Source organism: Anastrepha obliqua, chromosome 1, assembly GCF_027943255.1.
Source record: "Anastrepha obliqua isolate idAnaObli1 chromosome 1, idAnaObli1_1.0, whole genome shotgun sequence".
Taxonomy (NCBI): domain Eukaryota; kingdom Metazoa; phylum Arthropoda; class Insecta; order Diptera; family Tephritidae; genus Anastrepha; species Anastrepha obliqua.
In genome coordinates, this window is record NC_072892.1 from 3,765,727 (window position 1) to 3,784,489 (window position 18,763).

Here is an 18,763-nt window from a genome sequence, read left to right on the forward strand (position 1 = left end):
CAACAAACTGATTGGTCGATAGGACGATGGCACATTTAAGTCTTTGCCCGGCTTAGGAATCATTATTATTAAAGACGTTTTCCAGCTCTTTGGAAAAATGCCTACCTCGATGATTGCATTAAATATTACAGACAGCACAATTATAGCGACTTGCGGTAGATTTTTGAAGTGAAAACTTCTTTAGAATCGTTGGGAGTGATTTGAGGAAAAGTGAAACGAAAAAAGCGACCAACTTGGCTACGAAGCGTTATATGTATTATATGTTGATATAAAAGTAGCGACGAAATAAATAAAAATAACTTTTATTTTTTCTTGTGATTTGAACCAAGGATTTTGGATCGGAAGCTCACATTGCTAGTCGCTCGGCTACCGCGCCATGCTGTCGTCGCTGGCCTAAACGTTATTTAGTTACGAAGCGTTATATTATATGTTGATATAAATAATTTTTGTGAGCGTGTAATTCTCAAAAGTTTTATTAGGTTTATTATTTAAAATGTATTGACTAGGTAGTGTGGTTATCAGCTTAACATCTGATAGATCCTCCATCGGAGGACAACAAATGTTAAACTAATTTTTGGAAATGGGCGGAGTGTTTTAGGGGCTTGCTCCTTCTCTGCCACGGGTTGACCCGGTATTGCAGTACCGCCGGGATTTCGGCTTTGAATAAATACAAGAAAAAATATACTAATACATTTAGTTTTGGTGGGAAGAGCCATAAATTTTTATATGAATACATGTAGACGAAAATGGAATTTTTTTTTTGAAATTTACATTGTAGGACATTTCTGATTATTTATTGAACAGTTTTTTGGTTTAGATACTGAAAGTCAGTTTAAGTGAATCGGTATAAATATTTCGTACATTAATTTTTGAAGTGAAAACTTCTTTAGAATCGTTGGGAGTGATTTGGGAAAAAGTGAAACGAATTACATATAAACGTAGCGACGAACTAAATAACTTTTAGGCCAACACCGACAGTATGGCGCGATTGCCGAGCGGCTAGCAATGTGAGCTTCCGATCCAAAATTCTTGGTTCGAATCACAAGAAATAAAATTTTTTTTTTTTTTTGAAATTTGCATTGTAGGACATTTCTGATTATTTATTGAAAACAGTTTTTTGGATTTCAGCCTTGAATAAATACAAGAAAAAATATACTAATACATTTAGCTTTGGTGGGAAGAGACATAAATTTTTATATGAATACAAGTAGACGAAAATGGAAGAAATTTGTAAGTCTGTTTCTTCGGTCCGTTTGGGTATTTTTTTTGACAACATCGAAACCAAAGCATTTGTATCATATTTTATCTATCATAAACCACTCGTATCATTTGTTGAAATTGAAAACATTGAGGATGAATAATGATAAAATGAAGAAAATAAAATATGAACTTTATAGCAATATTATAATGAACCTATAATTATCCCGCTCCTAATGCTGCTTTCGTCTTATTCTCTCTCAGTTTGTTTTACGGAAGGTTTCACTTCTATCAAGTCTAACCGTTAGACTGGTATTTTTTTTTTTTTATCATTAATGGTGTTATTGCGTCATAACCTGGCGCCTTTTTCACCTTAAGATTCTTGTTAATAACTGCCTGAATATCTTCAGGAGCTATGTTGATTGGTTCTGAGTTTATCGATGCGTTGCCACTACTTTCTTCTAGCATTTGTTCATTTGCAGAAGAATTTGGTTGGAAAACATTACTCAGATGATCGGCGAATATCGACGCTTTATCTTCAGCGCTACGAGCCCATGTACCATCAGGTTTTCTTAGGGGGCTTTGTACTTCTACTGGCGTCTTAATGGTCTTAGCTGCTTTCCATATAGAAAAATTTGTGTGCTTTGTATTGGATAAGCTCTCAATATAGTTTTTGTTTTTACGATCTTCGTCCAAGTGAAGTGCACTTCGCAGTTTTCTATTTGCAGCAGACAGCCTTTGCTTAGCACCAGGGGATCTGTTTTGTTGCCATTCTCTTCTTAACCTTCTTTTTTCCAGTAGTAGTCCTTCAATTTCAGAGTTGGAGACATTTGTGGCAAATTTTGGACTTAATTGGTATTTAGAGTGCTCTAAAGCTGATGTCATCACAAACGTGAAGTCATCAACAGATTTTTCAATTTCAGCCTCGCTATGAACTACAGGATTTGTGTTAATGTGGCTGCTAATAAATTTTTTGTACTTCAACCAGTTTGTTTTATATTTAGAGTCAATTGCAGAGCCAGGTATATTAGCGTAATAGGTTAATATTACTGGGGAATGATCTGATGATAAATCATACGACGTTTCTGTAGTGACTGAGTTTCGATTTATATTTCTCGATATAGCAAAATCTATGAGGTCAGGAACTTTTTTAGGATCAGAGGGCCAATAGGTGGGATGTCCAGGAGATATGACATCCAATTCGTTTTTTCGATCAACTAAAGTCTTATATAACTGCCTACCTTTGGGATTCACTAATCGAGAGCCCCAATACGTGTGTTTTGCATTATAGTCTCCACAAGCTAGAAAATGTTTCCCCAATCTGCTAAAATATTCTTCAAACTGCTCTTTTGTAACAGCAAATCTTGGTGGACAATAAACTGAGCTAATTGTTAAATCACCATATCCGACCTCAAGGTGAATGGATATTGCCTGCAGATAGTCTTTTGCAAATGCATCTAAAACGTAGTGCCGTATTCTATTCTTTATTAGGATGCCTGTACCGCCATGTGCTTTACCAACGGGGTGATTTGTAAAATGGAACATATATCCAGGAATATTAAAATTATATCTATTTGTGAGATGAGTCTCAGATATCAACATTATGTCAATACAATTTTTTTGTAAAAAATGGCAAACTTCTATTTTATTTTGGTTTAAACCATTTGCGTTCCAAAAAGCCATTTTTAAATAACTCATTTCTTTGCCAATAGTATTTGAAGCATTTGGTTCTGCGTTCTCGCAAGCTCTTGAAGAGTATTTTGCATGGAAGACATAATGCTGGTAATATTCTGGTTAAAAGCGTTCATATTTTGGGTAAGTTTATACATTATACCCTCCAAACCTCCAAAATTCTGGGGAGCACTAGCTTGTTCCGCAGATGAAGTTATATTTTCTGCGGAGGTGCTCTTGGTAGCTACATCCTGTCTGTAGACATGGAGAGTCAGCGTTTGGAAGCAGTAGTTGATCTTCCATTTCCTGTTGGCAAGTGGGTCCAAAGATTACTCATTGAGGATTATCACGGCAGTCTCCTCTTGCCGTCCACTTCGCCAATCTTTGCTACCTTCCAGTCGCTGGTAGGTAGTTCGGCGTTGCCTAGCTTTATCAGGTCCAGGACTTCCTCTGGATCAGAATGGAAGTCTGGTATCCAGACTCTAGATCTTGGCCAGTTGGGAATGTCTTCTCGGCGGACCACATCAAGGCGGGCTCCCGGCCAAGGTTCCCCTATGCGATTAATCGCTAGGGTGTATAGGGCCACGGAACGTTGTTCAGCGCACCTTATTAATTTGACGCGGGATTGAAACCATCCCGCATCCGAGCAACTGGGTGGAGGTCCTAGATTTTCTTTCAGGATGTCCCTATACACCTTCCAGAGGCTCCTATTGATTAAGTCCCAATTTGCTTGAGAGATCGCACCATCATGGGAACTGCGATCAATCACCGCCCGTACATGGCTTCCTTTCGCTACTTCCGCGAAAGACCTCTTCGGCGTGATTTTAGTCATTTGAGTGGCGGACACCTTGGTTCGTTTGGCTTCAGCCGATGTCCCTTCACTCGATTGCTTCCGCTTGCCTTGTGCGGAGTCTATTTTGGCCTTCTCCCAGTGTTCGATAATGAAGGCTTCAGCCCACGCCTTGGAGTCTGACTGTTCCTCCGTCAGATCCTCTTCTCTAGTGTCCTTCAGTCTCTCCAGGATTCTGAAAGCCGATCGCCTGGTACGATAGTACCTTTCTGACGCACTTATATGCTTCCGGGGGTGGGTACTACCCGGGGTAGTGATAGTGCCAGAAGGGCAGACATCAGAAGCCATTGTCTTAGCCATGTGGTCCGATGCTGCCGACGTTGATGGGGGTGTTTCTCCTTTCGGAGTTCCCGTGCCACCTGGAGTGACAGGGACAGCAAGGTCTGCTTGTCTTTTGACAGGGCAGCTCTTGCTTCCCAAGGATTTTGTTGCGAGGGGGGGTCTATTGCTGGCACCAGACGTAGATGGTGTGTCATCCTCAACTTGTCTTAAGACAGGGTTGGGATTGTTGCCAGTGAGAGGTCTCGCTGCCGTAGAGGCAGACCCTGAGGGGACGGAGCGGGAGTTAGGCCATGGCTTGGCCACAGGCTTCACTTTGCTTACATTAATGGTCTTCCTTATTGAAAGACCTGACCTTCCTGAGGGTTTTGGTCTTGATTTGTGGGTGCCTTGGTTGTCCGAGGCTAGGTTTTTTTGGTGTTCATTTTCATTTCATAATCGTCCGCACTGCTCGACGTGGCGAGTGTGGCGGACTAGGATTTTTTGGGGGGAAAGGGGAGGTGCCGACCATGGCAGTCCCCTCTACCATGGCAAGGTCATTCTATCTCCTGAGGTGACCCAGTTTCAGAAGAGCGCCGTTAAAATACAGCCGGATACCCCTGGCTGCAAACCATCCATTGGGCACGGTGACGCGTAACACCCTGGATTAGGGGGGTACAGGAGAGGAGATGATAGGATACCAGGTTAGGGATAACAGTGGGGAGGTCGTCGGTACGGTACTCTCCGCATGGTGATTGACTGGCCTCCGCCGTTCTCCGGATGGTTGGCCAGCCAATACCCATGTGGAGCTTCCCTCTTAGTTCGTTGTGGGTTAACCCTCATGATATGGGGGCTAAACCAGCACTTAAGCCTCATCCCCGCGGCAAGGAGACCAACTTGATGAGGTACTGGGCTTTATGAATTTTATTAATTCCGGCACCTTATTTGTGAGACCCCTCAATGCTGTCAAGAAAGGCCAATCCGAGCGTGAAAGCCTTTTTCTGTATAGAGCAATACAAGTACCTCTTCTTCAATATCGTGACAGCTTTGACAAATACAATATGTGGTACCCCAGTCCATTTGCATGCCTTCGAATTAGACAACGCCCTTTTAGTATGTCTCTCGTTTTTCTCGTATCCTGTCTCCTAAGATTCATTTGTAATTTTGTGTGGCGGTGGCTCCATTCTGGTCAAGTTTGCCTGCTTGTCATGATAGAGTGTCTGCATGTAGCTAAGGGAATGAGTATTAGTATATTATCTGGGTGAATGTTTAGTGTTGCACCTTTCCTTGTAAGCTCATCTGCTTTGCAATTACCTTCTATATTTCTATGGCCTCGCACCCAGATCGGGTTTATTTTAAACTATTGCGATACTTCGCATATATAATAATTTGTGGCATTCAACTATAGTTTTTGATGAGTGTTTTCTGACTCTAACGATTTCAGAGCTGCTTCACTATCCGAGTAGACATATACTTCCCTCGTAGTTAGAGGTCACTTTAAGACCAGCAAGCCTTCTCTTATGGCGATGAATTTCGCCTGAAAGACACCACAGGGATTAGGTAAGCGAAAGGATGACGCTGATGTTTAGCCTCTCAGAGTAAACTCCTCTACCTGCCTGTATACTAAGCTTAGATTTGTCAGTAAATACACTGACTCTATTTTATTATCTACCGTACCACTTCTCCGGCCCAGTCTTCTCTTGAAGGGAATATTGTGATAAAGAGTTTATTAAAATTAGTCCCGAAATTAGATGGAATAATATTTGAATGAATTTTTATTTTCGATAAAAGTGCAGTCTTATTATTTAGATCACTTTGAATGTTTTAACAAGCCCGACACTGGGAACAATTCATATTGCCCGAGCTAATCTATAAGTACAGTTCATCGGTTATATTCGATCTGCTTACAAAATTTATATATTATTCCACTACGTATGGTGCCATGTTTTTGAAAATATGATCGCATCTCTTGCTAGAGACCATGTCTTATGCGTTGTAAAATAAGAATAAGTTAGGAATAGGCCGAGGAAAGATATTCTATGTCCAGAAATGTACTCAAAAATTGCTATTGCTGTTGAGGTCATTGGGAAAATAAATAAAAACTTTAGTACAACTTCAATTGTCTCACACGAGCTTATATATTCTTTTATGCTTTTTATTGTATTAGCATTTGTTCAATTTATTGTTGTATTAATTTTTTGAGGCCAAACGAAACTTTCAATAAATCTCACAAATGCTGTAACGTTCGTATTCACAATAGGCAAATCTTCAACGCCACAATGCTCTTGGCCCTTTGATACTATGCCGGCTACCATGTACATACACCGATACTCCACCTGGCTATGGGGAAATGGTATGAGTAATGGGCCACCTGAGTAGCCATTGCAAGTATGGTAGGTTTTGCCATCAGTGCAAAATTGTATAGGCTCGAGCAGACCCCGTTCCAAATCATAAATTAAAGTTGCAGTCTCATTACAGACCGTTTGATGCTTCAATTCAACTCGTCGCAGCTGTGTTGAAAACACTTCGGTATCATCAATACGGCCCCAACCAACGGCCCAATAGTGTCCTGTTTGGAATTTCATCATATATGGAGTGAGTAGGCAGGCAGGTAGAACATATTTGGAGAAAGTAACGGTGCCATTCAATTCCAATAACATAATATCGAAGTAGCGGTCTAATGTAAAATTGTCATGGAGTTTGACACTGAGTACGGAAAACTCTTGGAGTCCAACATCATCAAGGGTTGAATTATAATCCAAATCGCCAAGTCGCACTTTATTCGGTACTCCACTGTAAAAAAAAATCCATTAATTAAAAGATTTTGTCGAGGATTATCTCATAAACATACGAGAGTTTCTATTTATATTTGTTACTTTTAGGAAATAGCATTACATTTAGACACAAATTTCCGGAATGAGCGAATTGTCATTTTGAGCGACAGCCAGGCGGCACCAAGGTTTTGCCATCCTGTGAGATTAAGTCCTTACCTGTGAGATTAAGTCCTCACTGGTCCTTGAGTGTATCGAGAAACTGAATCTGTAGGAACGCGTAAGCGCACCCGACTAATTTGGGTTGCAGGACACAGGGGTATAGCTGAGCGCGAAGTAGCGGATGCATTGGAATTATTTGGCCTTCCGTGCTATTGGACAATACACCATCAAGGATTGAAGAGTTAAGGCCAAGGAGGATAGGTGGTACCAAGCCTTGCGGTTACGTCAGACAAAACCCCTATTGGGTGATTTATCCTCCGCTAGAATAAACTGAGAGTGCTCACTGGTATTCTCACAGGCCACTGTGAACTACACAGTCATCTGCATATGATCGGGATATGGTACACTCATTCTTGTAATTTCTGCGATCAATCGCAGGTGACTCCAGGACACCTTCTCTTTGAATTCAGCGCTATAGCGGAAAGAAAGTTGAGACATCTCATTTGTAGCTAGAAGAAAGGCACACACGCACAGTCCAACACAACTCTACCTTAAGTTTAATAAGGGATGGGTCTTTATACGGTACTGTGATGAGTAAAGGGCACAAAAGACCGTGAGGTCGAAGTGCAAACCTCAAATTGATCTGAATCTTAACCTAACTCTGTAGTTTTACTCGTTTTTATCTTTCCTTATACTTGCTTGAGGTGCCGCTGCTCGGCTTTGAGTAAATTTGACATAATTAGATGCAGAGCTGGAGTTACTGTAGGGAATTCCTTATAATTTCTTGTTTGCAAAGAACTGTTTTCTTTCCTGTGTCTTCCTAAATTATATAGAACTTACAAATTACGACATTTGACAATTCTAATTCTCTCACATATCTCATCTTGGAATAAAATTTCAAAATTTATAAAGTGTCAATCTCGCAAAGTCTCATATAATGACTCGCACGGCTTTCACGAAATTTGTCCGAATTTATCAGAATTTTGAGAGTAATTTTGCCGTGACATAATCGCGCTGAGAGAAAAGTCTGAAACGAGCAAAACCTTCTATGCACGCTTAAATTAAAAAAAGTCAAACTTTATACAGCATCTGTCTAATTTGACATTCCAATACAAAAAGTATAAATAGTATCCCTCGTATGTAATGTACCTACTTGAGAGTGCAATGAGCTGCGGTCAGAACGAAGCGTTCACTGATAAGCGTTCCGCCACATATCCAATCAGTTACATTAGACGTTGAATTAAAAATACCTATCAAAGCTGCGGATGGAAATTCACCAATTTTAGCCAATTCGCCACCGGCTATAAAGTGCTCTGGACATTCTGCTGGCGCATGCTTTGTGAATTCGTGACAGGCTGAGGAAATTTCCATGATTGTATCAATATTCGCTTTCTAAAACTTATTTATTTACTTACCAACTTCAGCTGGTGATGTTGGGAGACAGATTTCACGCTCCAGTGGCTCTTCAGGACAGCATACAATACCTTTTTCTCGATTACAAAATGTTATATTTGCCACTGGTAAGTTTTGTAAGACATCACATTTGGACCATACTTGGCAACTGCAGTCTTCCGCCTGACAGGGACCACAAACATCACCTTTATATAATTAAACAAAGCATCACTAAGCATTTTTATCCCGTTAATCGAATTTATTAAAATCAAACCGGCATTCAATTTTATCCTTTGTACAGTTATAGTTGATGTAAATATTAGTAAGAACGCAAGCATATTCGAATATTTTACCATCGACTCTTCCATTGCGAAGTCTATTTGCGAAATGTCTCAAGCTTTGTTTCATTTATTAGCTCTCTGTGCTGCTTTTAATCAAAGCCAGAGTTTAAGAAGTGCATACCGCTTTTGTGATAACCTCACATGACGTGCACGGTCGTGCTTTAGTTAATACAGGGTGCTTCAAAGCAGGTATATGCTGGTCGAAAAATGTCTAAAAGATACATCTATGGTCTCATTCGGCTATATTCAAAACATATTGGTTATTGGCTATGTACAAAAAAAAAAAGAATCTAACAAAATTGGACCACTAGGTTGCACTCCGATCGAAATCGGTTGGATATGCTAAACTCAGCAATGATATAAAGCTTTGCCTAAAATAAGTGTACACATTGCATAGTGGCTCTATAGAAGAAAATCCTTTCTCTCAAAAAGGCTTGTCAGTACTCTTAAAAGATCAGTGTGTGCCCTCCTTAGTATAAGCGGAACTTTCTCCACCTATATTCCATCAAGAGAGGAGTGGAGTAGGGGCAACACTTGGGGACAGGGCCTGGTTAACCTGTTCGCGGGTGGGCCGAAGTTGGACGGTAGGGTTGGAGGAAGAGTATTCTGCAAAGAGCTCCTCATCAAACTCAAATTCAGGTTAGCTGATCACTGCAGTGTGTTCCAAGCAGAGGTGGTCGCAATCAAGGAAGCAGCTGACTGGCTACTTACTTGCATAATAACTGTTAAGAAGGTAAATACTCGTATTTACTCCGACAGCCAAGCGAATTAGGGCCCTAGGCTCTATTATGGCGCGTTCGAAACTGGTCAAGGAATGCCTGGTCTCTCTCTCGTGCATCAGAATTCTTCAACATAAGGATAGTTTGGGTACCTGGTCATAGTGACATTGCTGGAAACTGCGAAGCCAACGAGCTGGCCAGACAAGGGACCTGTGAGGTAGTGTGCCCGCGAAAGGAGAGGATCGCGATCCCCTTGACAACCTGCGCTCTACTCCTGGAAGGATGGGCTTTGCACCAACTCAGCGAGTGCTGGGCAAGTACACGAAGTTTTTCTGGCCACGTTTGGAAAAGAGGCGTTCGAGGGATATCCTGAGATGACAAAATCTCATCTCTCAAATTTCGTGGGCATCCTCACGGGGCACTGTCCGCGGGGAATACATGTCGTGAAACTCCGAATTTATCAGAATTTTGAGAGTAATTTTGCCGTGACATAATCGCGCTGAGAGAAAATACTGAAATGAGCAAAACCTTCTATGCACGCTTAAATTAAAAAAAGTCAAACTTTATACAGCATCTGTCTAATTTGACATTCCAATACTAAAAGTATAAATAGTATCCCTCGTATGTAATGTACCTACTTGAGAGTGCAATGACTTGCAGTCAGAACGAAGCGTTCACTGATAAGCGTTCCGCCACATATCCAATCAGTTACATTAGACGTTGAATTAAAAATACCTATCAAAGCTGCGGATGGAAATTCACCAATTTTAGCCAATTCGCCACCGGCTATAAAGGGCTGTGGACATTTTGCTGGCGCATGCTTTGTGAATTCGTGACAGGCTGAGGGTATTTCCATGATTCTATCAATATTCGCTTTCTAAAACTTATTTATTTACTTACCAACTTCAGCTGGTGATGTTAGCTGACAGTTTTCAGGCGGCGGTGGCTCTTGAGGACAGCATACAATACCTTTTACTCGATTACAAAATGTTATATTTGCCTCTGGCAAGTTTTGTAAGATATCGCATTTGGACCATACTTGGCAACTGCAGTCTTCCGCCTGACAGGGACCACACACATCACCTTTATATAATTGAACAAAGTATCACTAAGCATTTTTATCCCGTTAAACGAATTTATTAAAATCAAACCGGCATTCAATTTTATCCTTTGTGCAGTTATAGTTGATGTAAATATTAGTAAGAACGCAAGCATATTCGAATATTTTACCATCGACTCTTCCATTGCGAAGTCTATTTGCGAAATGTCTCCAGCTTTGTCTCATTTATTAGCTCTCTGTGCTGGCTTTTAATCAAAGCCAGAGTTTAAGAAGTGCATATCGCACATTTGTGATAACCTCACATGACGTGCACGGTCGTGCTTTAGTTAATACAGGGTGCTTCAAAGCAGGTATATGCTGGTCGAAAAATGTCTAAAAATTATATCTATGGTCTCATTCGGCTATATTCAAAACATATTGGTTATTTTCTATGTACAAAAAAATAACAAAAGAATCTAACAAAATTGGACCACTAGGTTGCACTCCGATCGAAATTGGTTGGAAATGCTAAACTCAGCAGTGATATAAAGCTTTGCCTAAAATAAGTGTACACATCTCATAGTGGCTCTATAGAAGAAAATCCTCTCAAAAAGGCTTGTCAGTACACTTAAAAGATCAGTGTGTACCCTCCTTAGTATAAGCGGAACTTTCTCCACCTATATTCCATCAAGAGAGGAGTGGAGTAGGGGCAACACTTGGGGACAGGGCCTGGTTGTACCTTTCCTTGTAAGCTCATCTGCTTTGCAATTTCTATGGCCTCGCACCCAGATCGGGTTTATTTTAAACTATTGCGATACTTCGTGTATATAATAATGTGTGACATTCAACTATAGTTTTTGATGAGTGTTTTCGGACTCTAACGATTTCAGAGCTGCTTCACTATCCGAGTAGTCATATACTTCCCTCGTAGTTAGAGGTCACTTTAAGACCAGCAAGCCTTCTCTTATGGCGATGAATTTCGCCTGAAAGACACCACAGGGATTAGGCAAGCGAAAGGATGATGCTGATGTTTAGCCTCTCAGAGTAAACTCCTCTACCTGCCTGTATACTAAGCTTAGATTTATCAGTAAATACACTGACTCTATTTTATTAACTACCGTACCACTTCTCCGGCCCAGTCTTCTCTTGAAGGGAATATTGTGGTAAAGAGTTTATTAAAATTAGTCCCGAAATTAGATGGAATAATATTTGAATGAATTTTTATTTTCGATCAAAGTGCAGTCTTATTATTTAGATCAAATTTGAATGCTTTAATAAGCCCGACACTGGGAACAATTCATATTGCCCGAGCTAATCTATAAGTACAGTTCATCGGTTATATTCGATCTGCTTACAAAATTTATATATTATTCCACTACGTATGGTGCCATGTTTTTGAAAATATGATCGCATCTCTTGCTAGAGACCGTGTCTACTGCGTTGTAAAATAAGAATAAAGGCAGAGTTTAAGAAGTGCATATCGCACATTTGTGATAACCTCACATGACGTGCACGGTCGTGCTTTAGTTAATACAGGGTGCTTCAAAGCAGGTATATGCTGGTCGAAAAATGTCTAAAAATTATATCTATGGTCTCATTCGGCTATATTCAAAACATATTGGTTATTGGCTATGTACAAAAAAAAAAAAAGAATCTAACAAAATTGGACCACTAGGTTGCACTCCGATCGAAATTGGTTGGAACTGCTAAACTCAGCACTGATGTAAAGCTTTGCCTAAAATAAGTGTACACATTGCATAGTGGCTCTATAGAAGAAAATCCTTTCTCTCAAAAAGGCTTGTCAGTACTCTTAAAAGATCAGTGTGTGCCCTCCTTAGTATAAGCGGAACTTTCTCCACCTATATTCCATCAAGAGAGGAGTGGAGCAGGGGCAACACTTGGGGACAGGGCCTGGTTAACCTGTTCGCGGGTGGGCCGAAGTTGGACGGTAGGGTTGGAGGAAGATTATTCTGCAAAGAGCTCCTCATCAAACTCTAATTCAGGTTAGCGGATCACTGCAGTGTGTTCCAAGCAGAGGTGGTCGCAATCAAAGAAGCAGCTGACTGGTTACTTACTTGCATAATAACTGTTAAGAAGGTAAATACTCGTATTTACTCCGACAGCCAAGCGAATTAGGGCCCTATGCTCTATTATGGCGCGAAACTGGTCAAGGAATGCCTGGTCTCTCTCTCGAGCATCAGAATTCTTCAACATAAGGATAGTTTGGGTACCTGGTCATAGTGACATTGCTGGAAACTGCGAAGCCAACGAGCTGGCCAGACAAGGGACCTGTGAGGTAGTGTGCCCGCGAAAGGAGTGGATCGCGATCCCCTTGACAACCTGCGCTCTACTTCTGGAAAAATGGGCTTTGCACCAACTCAGCGAGCGCTGGGCAAGTACACGAACGTGTAAGGTCGCGAAGTTTTTCTGGCCACGTTTGGATAGGCCTTCGAGGGATATTCTGAGGATGACAAAATCTCATCTCCCAAATTTCGTGGGCATCCTCACGGGGCACTGTCCGCGGGGTATACATGTCTCACTTCTTTTCTGCGCCTGCTGATTGTTAATGGTTAATGGTTGTAAAGGGTTAAGGTATGGCCCTTTAGCACTGCGACCATATTGATCTATTGTGCACCCTATGTTGTCTATTGACTGTTAAGTATGCTTATGAATTGTACCAGGTCCTTCTGAGGGAGTGATTGAAGGTCTTCATCTGTAAGCATGGACTTGTTTAGAAACCTTTTCCTTCTATGCGTCAACCCCGGACATTCGATAATGAGATGTTCTATAGACTCCTCATCTTCGCAGCAAAATCTGCATGTGCTGGTGTTAGTTATGCCTAATTTATGTAAGTGTTTGTTGCAGGTAAAGTGACCCGTGAGGACGCCTGTGAGAGTGCGAATGCTCTTTTTGATTAACGTAAGGGCCATGTTAGCTCTTTTAGCGTTGAAACTTAGGAACTTTTTGGAGTGTCTAAGACCCTCTACGTTGTTCCAATGCTGATTTAATAGAGTTTTGGCCCAGTATTTTACTTTTTGTTTCAGGTTGTTTTTGTTGAATCCGAACATAGGACTAGGTCCGATCAAGTTTTCATCTGCCCCTTTTTTGGCTTGAAAGTCTGCCTTTTAGTTGCCGTCATATCCCTCATATCCCGGTACCGAAATTAATGAAACATTGTTTTTGGATGCCAGGTTATTGAGTGCCTTGTGGCATTCTAAGAGGGTTTTTGAGTTGTAGGTATAGCTATCTAAAGCTTTTAGAACTGATTGGCTGTCCGAGAGTATTTTGATCATTACTCTCATGTGGTTTCTACGTTGCATGATGTTTGCTGCTTCTATTATTGCATATATTGTAGTTCCGCTTGGAAGATAGTGGTGACTCTGGTGAGAGTGTATGATTTGTGGATTCTGGGCCCCACTACTCCTGCTCCTACACCATAAGGTGTTTTTGATCCATCAGTGTACCATTTTTGTGAATCATCATTCATCCATTTCGGGTTTGTTTTCCACTCGATCCTCTCAGGAAAAGTAACTGTGTATCCTTTTGTGAAACAGAGGGTTGGGTCAATGTGGTCTGAAACTTGAGCCATGCTTATGGTGTTTTTGATTTTATTTAGGATATTTAGGTGACCGGTGAGGTTGCCCAATTTGAAATTTTCTTTCATGTGTAGCATGAGTGCTTGCGTAGCTGCTTCCTCTTGGATTGCTATATGAAGTGGTGGGAGATTAAGGAGTGCTTTCATGCCAGCTGTTGGGGTAGTTCTCATAGCCCCTGTGATGCATAGGCAAGCAAGCCTTTGTACTTTTCCCAGTTTGGTTATCGCTGTTTGTTGGATAGATTTGCTCCACCATACCAGTGCCCCATACAGTATGATTGGTCTAACCATTTGGGTGTACATCCAGAGGGCCATACTAGGGCTGAGGCCGCAGGATCTCCCTAGTAATTGTTTGGTTGTCCACAAGGATTTCGTGGCTTTTTTTGTTATGTTATTTATATGTGATTCCCAAGTGAGTTTTTTATCTAAGGTTAAACCTAGATATTTGACCTCTTCCTTTAGTTCTATCACTGCTTCATTTATTTTCAATGCAGGAAACTCTAACTTTCTTTTTCTTGTGAAGGGGATTATTGTGGTTTTGTTAGGGTTGATCGACAGCCCCTCCTTTTTACACCATTCCCATGTTGCGTTCAAGGCATTTTGCATTAAGTCTGTTAGTGTCCTTTCATGGTTGCCTTTTATTATAACAGATATGTCATCTGCATAACCAATGGTTATAAATCCGTTATTGTTTAGGTGCTGCCCCAAGTCATCAACTAGTAGGGACCATATCAGTGGAGAAAGAACTCCTCCTTGCGGACATCCCTTTACTGTTGTGACATTAAGTTCAGCTTGGCCTAACGAGGCTTTAATAATCCTCTGATTAAGCATTTGGCTTATCCAATGTGTTAATATTGGGTTTGCACCTCTTTTCTCGAGTGCTGTTTCCATGGATTTGTAATTTGCGTTGTCGAAGGCTCCCTCTATGTCCATAAAGGAACATAGGGCTATTTCTTTTTGATTTAGAGCCTTTTCTATATTGACAACGAGTGTGTGCAGTGCTGTGACTGTGGATTTCCCTTTTTGGTAAGCAAATTGCAGCTTATGAAGGGGTTTTTTGAAGATTACTTCTTCTCTTAGATGGTATTCAAGTAGTTTTTCCATTGTCTTTAACATGAATGACGATAGACTGATTGGTCTGTAAGATTTTGGAGAATCAGGGGGTTTGTTATCTCTCTTAGGAATAAATATTACCTTCATATCTTTCCTCCATATCTTTGGAATGTATTCTAATATTAGACTAGCTCTGAAGATTTTCACCATGACTCGGATCAGTTCCACAGTGCCTTTGGATAGAAGTGCTGGGAATATTCCATCCAGCCCTGGTGATTTAAAGGGTTTAAAGGAGTTAATTGCCCACTCTACCCTTTCGAAATTTATGATTTTATTGACAAATGAGGCCGTCGATCTCCGTTGATGGTGAGTTACCATGTCTAGACTATTGTCGATTGATGGGTCATGTCTTTTATTATACAATCTGGGAAGTGAGTCTTTAGAAGAAGCTCTAGTGTTTCTACGAATGTGTTGGTAATAGTTCCTTTTAGTGTGCCTATGGAACTTGAGTCACCTTTGGAAAGTGATTTTTGGATTCTAGCTGTTGCTGGAGTATCTTTTAGATCCTCGCAGAAGTTTTTCCAAGAGTTTCGTTTGGATTTCCTTAGTTCTTTGTTATAGTTAGTTTGGGATTTCCTATATTCGTCCCATTTGTTTGTTTTCTTTGCAGTGTTGAATAGTTTTCTCGTTGCTTTCCGAAGTTTGTCAAGTTCGTTGTTCCACCAGGGAACCCTCTTCGTGGAGGATTTCATTTTTAGTGGACAACAGTCTTGATATGAGGCCATGATTGAGTCAGTCATGTCTGTTACTGCCTCTTCTAGCTCCTCTGTTGATGTTATTTTGCTTACGCTGTTATTAAGCTTAGCTGAAAGACATTCATTGTATCTTTTCCAGTTTGCTGTTTTTGGGCTTCTGTAAAATGTGGAGAACTTTACCACCCCATTTAGGTCAAATAGTATGTGTTTGTGGTCAGACATTGAGTCCTCATCCGAGACTCTCCAGTTACTGATCATATTCAAAGATTTGTTAGTAATTAGAGTTAAATCGAGTATCTCTTGTCGTATTGCGTTTACAAAAGTGGGTTTATTACCCCTGTTTACTACTGTTACATTACTAAGTAATAAAAATTCAAGGAGTGACTCACCTCTGCTGTTTGTATTCGTGCCATGCCACATTGTGGGAGTTTGCGTCGCATCCAATTATGAGGGTTTGATTGGGGGTTTGGCAATACTCCACTAGACCTTTGATTTTCTCTGGCGGTACTATGTCCGCGTCTTCGGGGAAATAAGCTGAGGCGATTACGACATCTCTCTTGCTTCCACCGAACTCCGCTTCGACCAGTATTGTTGATGTGTCGCCATCCATGAATTCTGTGAATGGCAAGAATTGAATATTGGTATCTATGATTATCGCAGCCCTAGGTTTGACAGCGCTTTTGTCATAAATTACCTGTGTGTTTTGGACATTGAGGCCTTGAAGACAGCCTCTGTAGATCCAGGGCTCTTGGATCAGCCCTATGTTGATACCTCCGGCAAGTCTTTTGCTAAGCTTAGTGGTAGCAGCCTTAGCATGGTGAAGATTTGCCTTGAGGCACCTCATTTTGTTGGTTGGTTTTCGGAGTCTTTGGGAGGACTTGCATCCTCTTCTTGTAACTCCACTGCCTCCATTTGGTCAAATAACTCTTCGGTCGTTATGTTTTCAGCTTTCAACCTGAGGGTCACTTGGATGAAACGGTAGTTTACTCTACCATTGTACTCCTTCAGGCTGGCGGCTGATTTTTGATCTACCGCTACGACTAGCGTTACGTTGGTGCCTCTTTCGGCTCTTTTTAGCAGGCGCCAGGAATCAACATTGAGGCCTTTATTCTGCCCCTGTACAGAGTCCAGTATCTTGGCTGTCTCGACTTTGACTGAGTTGGGAAAGTACCCCACTGTGATCCGAGAGTGAGGAATGTTTGATTCCTCTGTGGCCCACAGTGTTGCACCCTCCCACGGCGACGCATTTGAAATGGCCGCCTTGACCCATTCCGAATATGTGCTCTCCTTACAATGCAGGACAAGGTATCCTGCCTTGTAAGTAGTGCCCAAGAACGCTGGTTTTGTGGCCATGTTTTTCCCCGCCAGTATTTTGTCTAACAGAAGTTGTTGGATGGAGTCCATTTGTTCGGTTGTCAGTACCGTATTGGGGTAGTCCCTAGCAAATACTGCCAACCTGACTGCTGTTGCTTTTTGCTCCTTAGAGCTGCGTATTTCGATGTGGATGAATCATCACCTTTAGGCCGCTTTTTTGCTGTTGCTTCGGGTGGTGTATCCTCAACCGACCTTAGGCCTCGACGTTGTTCTTCCGGTGTTTTTGGTCATGGGCTCCAGCGCCTTAGCATATGCTTCTTCTCTGGTTAGCCCTTTTTTTTAGGAAGTGTGCAAGTCTTCTCCTGCCCGCACCACTGAGCTTTTTTGGCTGTTCCGTTGTCGGCCCTTCGCCATCGGTGTTTGGAGTCGTCTCGGCAGTTTTCACGCCTTCAACTGCGGACCGTTCCTCCTTATTAGTTTGAGGCATGGTGGCCTCTTCCTGTTGAGGTGTGACCGGTTTTTTGTTAGCCTCTTGGTTGAAGCCTTCTTGGCCGCTTCCGCCATTTTTTGTTTTTTCTTTGCTGGTATTCATTTTGTTCCGACGAGTAAAGGGGTATATCGGTAACCTGTGCCAGTGCCCCGGTAGCGCAGGAAGGCATTTTTGAAATGGGGCCTCGCCAGGGCGCCCCAAGTCCGCATACTAGCGACTAGATCCCCCTCTAGCCAAGCATCTCTCGGCGTGTGCTGTTCCACCTTGGATTGGGGATTTATACTTACCCAAGGAAGTTTACTCTTCCCGCCCGACTATATTAGCCAGGACCCCAACAGAGACATCACCGTGCTGGGGTATCCTGTTTCCAGTGGCCACCACGGGGAGGTATAGTCGCACTTCCGACAGTCTTGCAGTTACGGCACAAAGTCCACGAAGGCCTTTGCGTTGTTCCCCCTACAAAGACTGCCAGCAATGACCACCTGCGCCTGCTGATGTAGCAGGTCTTGATATCAAAAATCTGATGAACAATCTCGGCACGTTGTTTCACTTAAAGCGGCATCTCCATAAACTTTTTGTAGCTCTCGATGTGCTTCAGCCGCCGTTTTTTTTTTTCGAATGAAAGAAGAAAATCAACACTTCCCGTAAATGACGATTATTCGGCACGAAATCAGACATTTTCACAAAACAAAAGTAGGTACCAAAATAAAATCACTAATGTGTCGAAGCAGTTTGCTTACCATATGTCTAAGTTTAGTTTATGACGTTTTTATTGACAAACAGCGGGAACTTAGTTGCGCACCTAAGAGTTCCATTCTCACGCACAGTGCCCGTTGCGAAGTATCCATTCCAGCGCAAGCAACATATCAACTTATAACTGGTAAAAAAGTTATCAAACGTTACATTGTGGTTCTCGGGACTTTCAAGATGCACAATAATTGAAGAATACGTCTTTCAAAGGCTGTAATCATTAATGAATTTGGCAGCTGCACCAGTGTAAGACATTGCATTGGCAAAAGTGTGCTGTTATTCTAATTTTATTTATTCTCAGAACTCAAATCTGCCGGATAGGTATTTAAATACTCCCTGAAAATCTCGGTTAAGGTAACACAACTTGCAATTTGTCAACACAACTTCCATGACTTATGCACTTACC

At 41.5% G+C, this 18,763-nt stretch overlaps 1 protein-coding gene and 1 pseudogene across 4 annotated transcripts; one reads left to right on the forward strand and one right to left on the reverse strand.

Annotated features, from left to right (window-relative positions):
• Nucleotides 1-483: 483 nt before the first annotated feature.
• On the forward strand, nt 484-667 carry LOC129236518 (U2 spliceosomal RNA; annotated as a pseudogene).
• Nucleotides 668-6,090: 5,423 nt separating this feature from the next.
• LOC129247164 (serine protease snake-like) lies at nt 6,091-10,648 on the reverse strand. Of its 4 annotated transcripts, XM_054886141.1 has the most exons (5): nt 10,513-10,640; nt 10,262-10,444; nt 8,325-8,507; nt 8,063-8,264; nt 6,091-6,769 (listed from the first exon to the last, which is right to left on the reverse strand). In XM_054886141.1, the coding sequence occupies exons 1-5, from the start codon at nt 10,604-10,606 to the stop codon at nt 6,151-6,153; spliced, it is 1,281 nt and encodes a 426-aa protein (XP_054742116.1). In that variant the 5' UTR covers nt 10,607-10,640; the 3' UTR covers nt 6,091-6,150. The 4 variants fall into 4 exon arrangements, with proteins under 4 accessions (XP_054742116.1, XP_054742143.1, XP_054742134.1 ...); XM_054886168.1 differs by lacking the exons at nt 8,063-8,264; nt 8,325-8,507 and adding an exon at nt 10,000-10,201 and having other exon boundaries at nt 10,513-10,648; XM_054886159.1 differs by lacking the exon at nt 10,262-10,444 and having other exon boundaries at nt 10,513-10,638.
• Nucleotides 10,649-18,763: the final 8,115 nt, after the last annotated feature.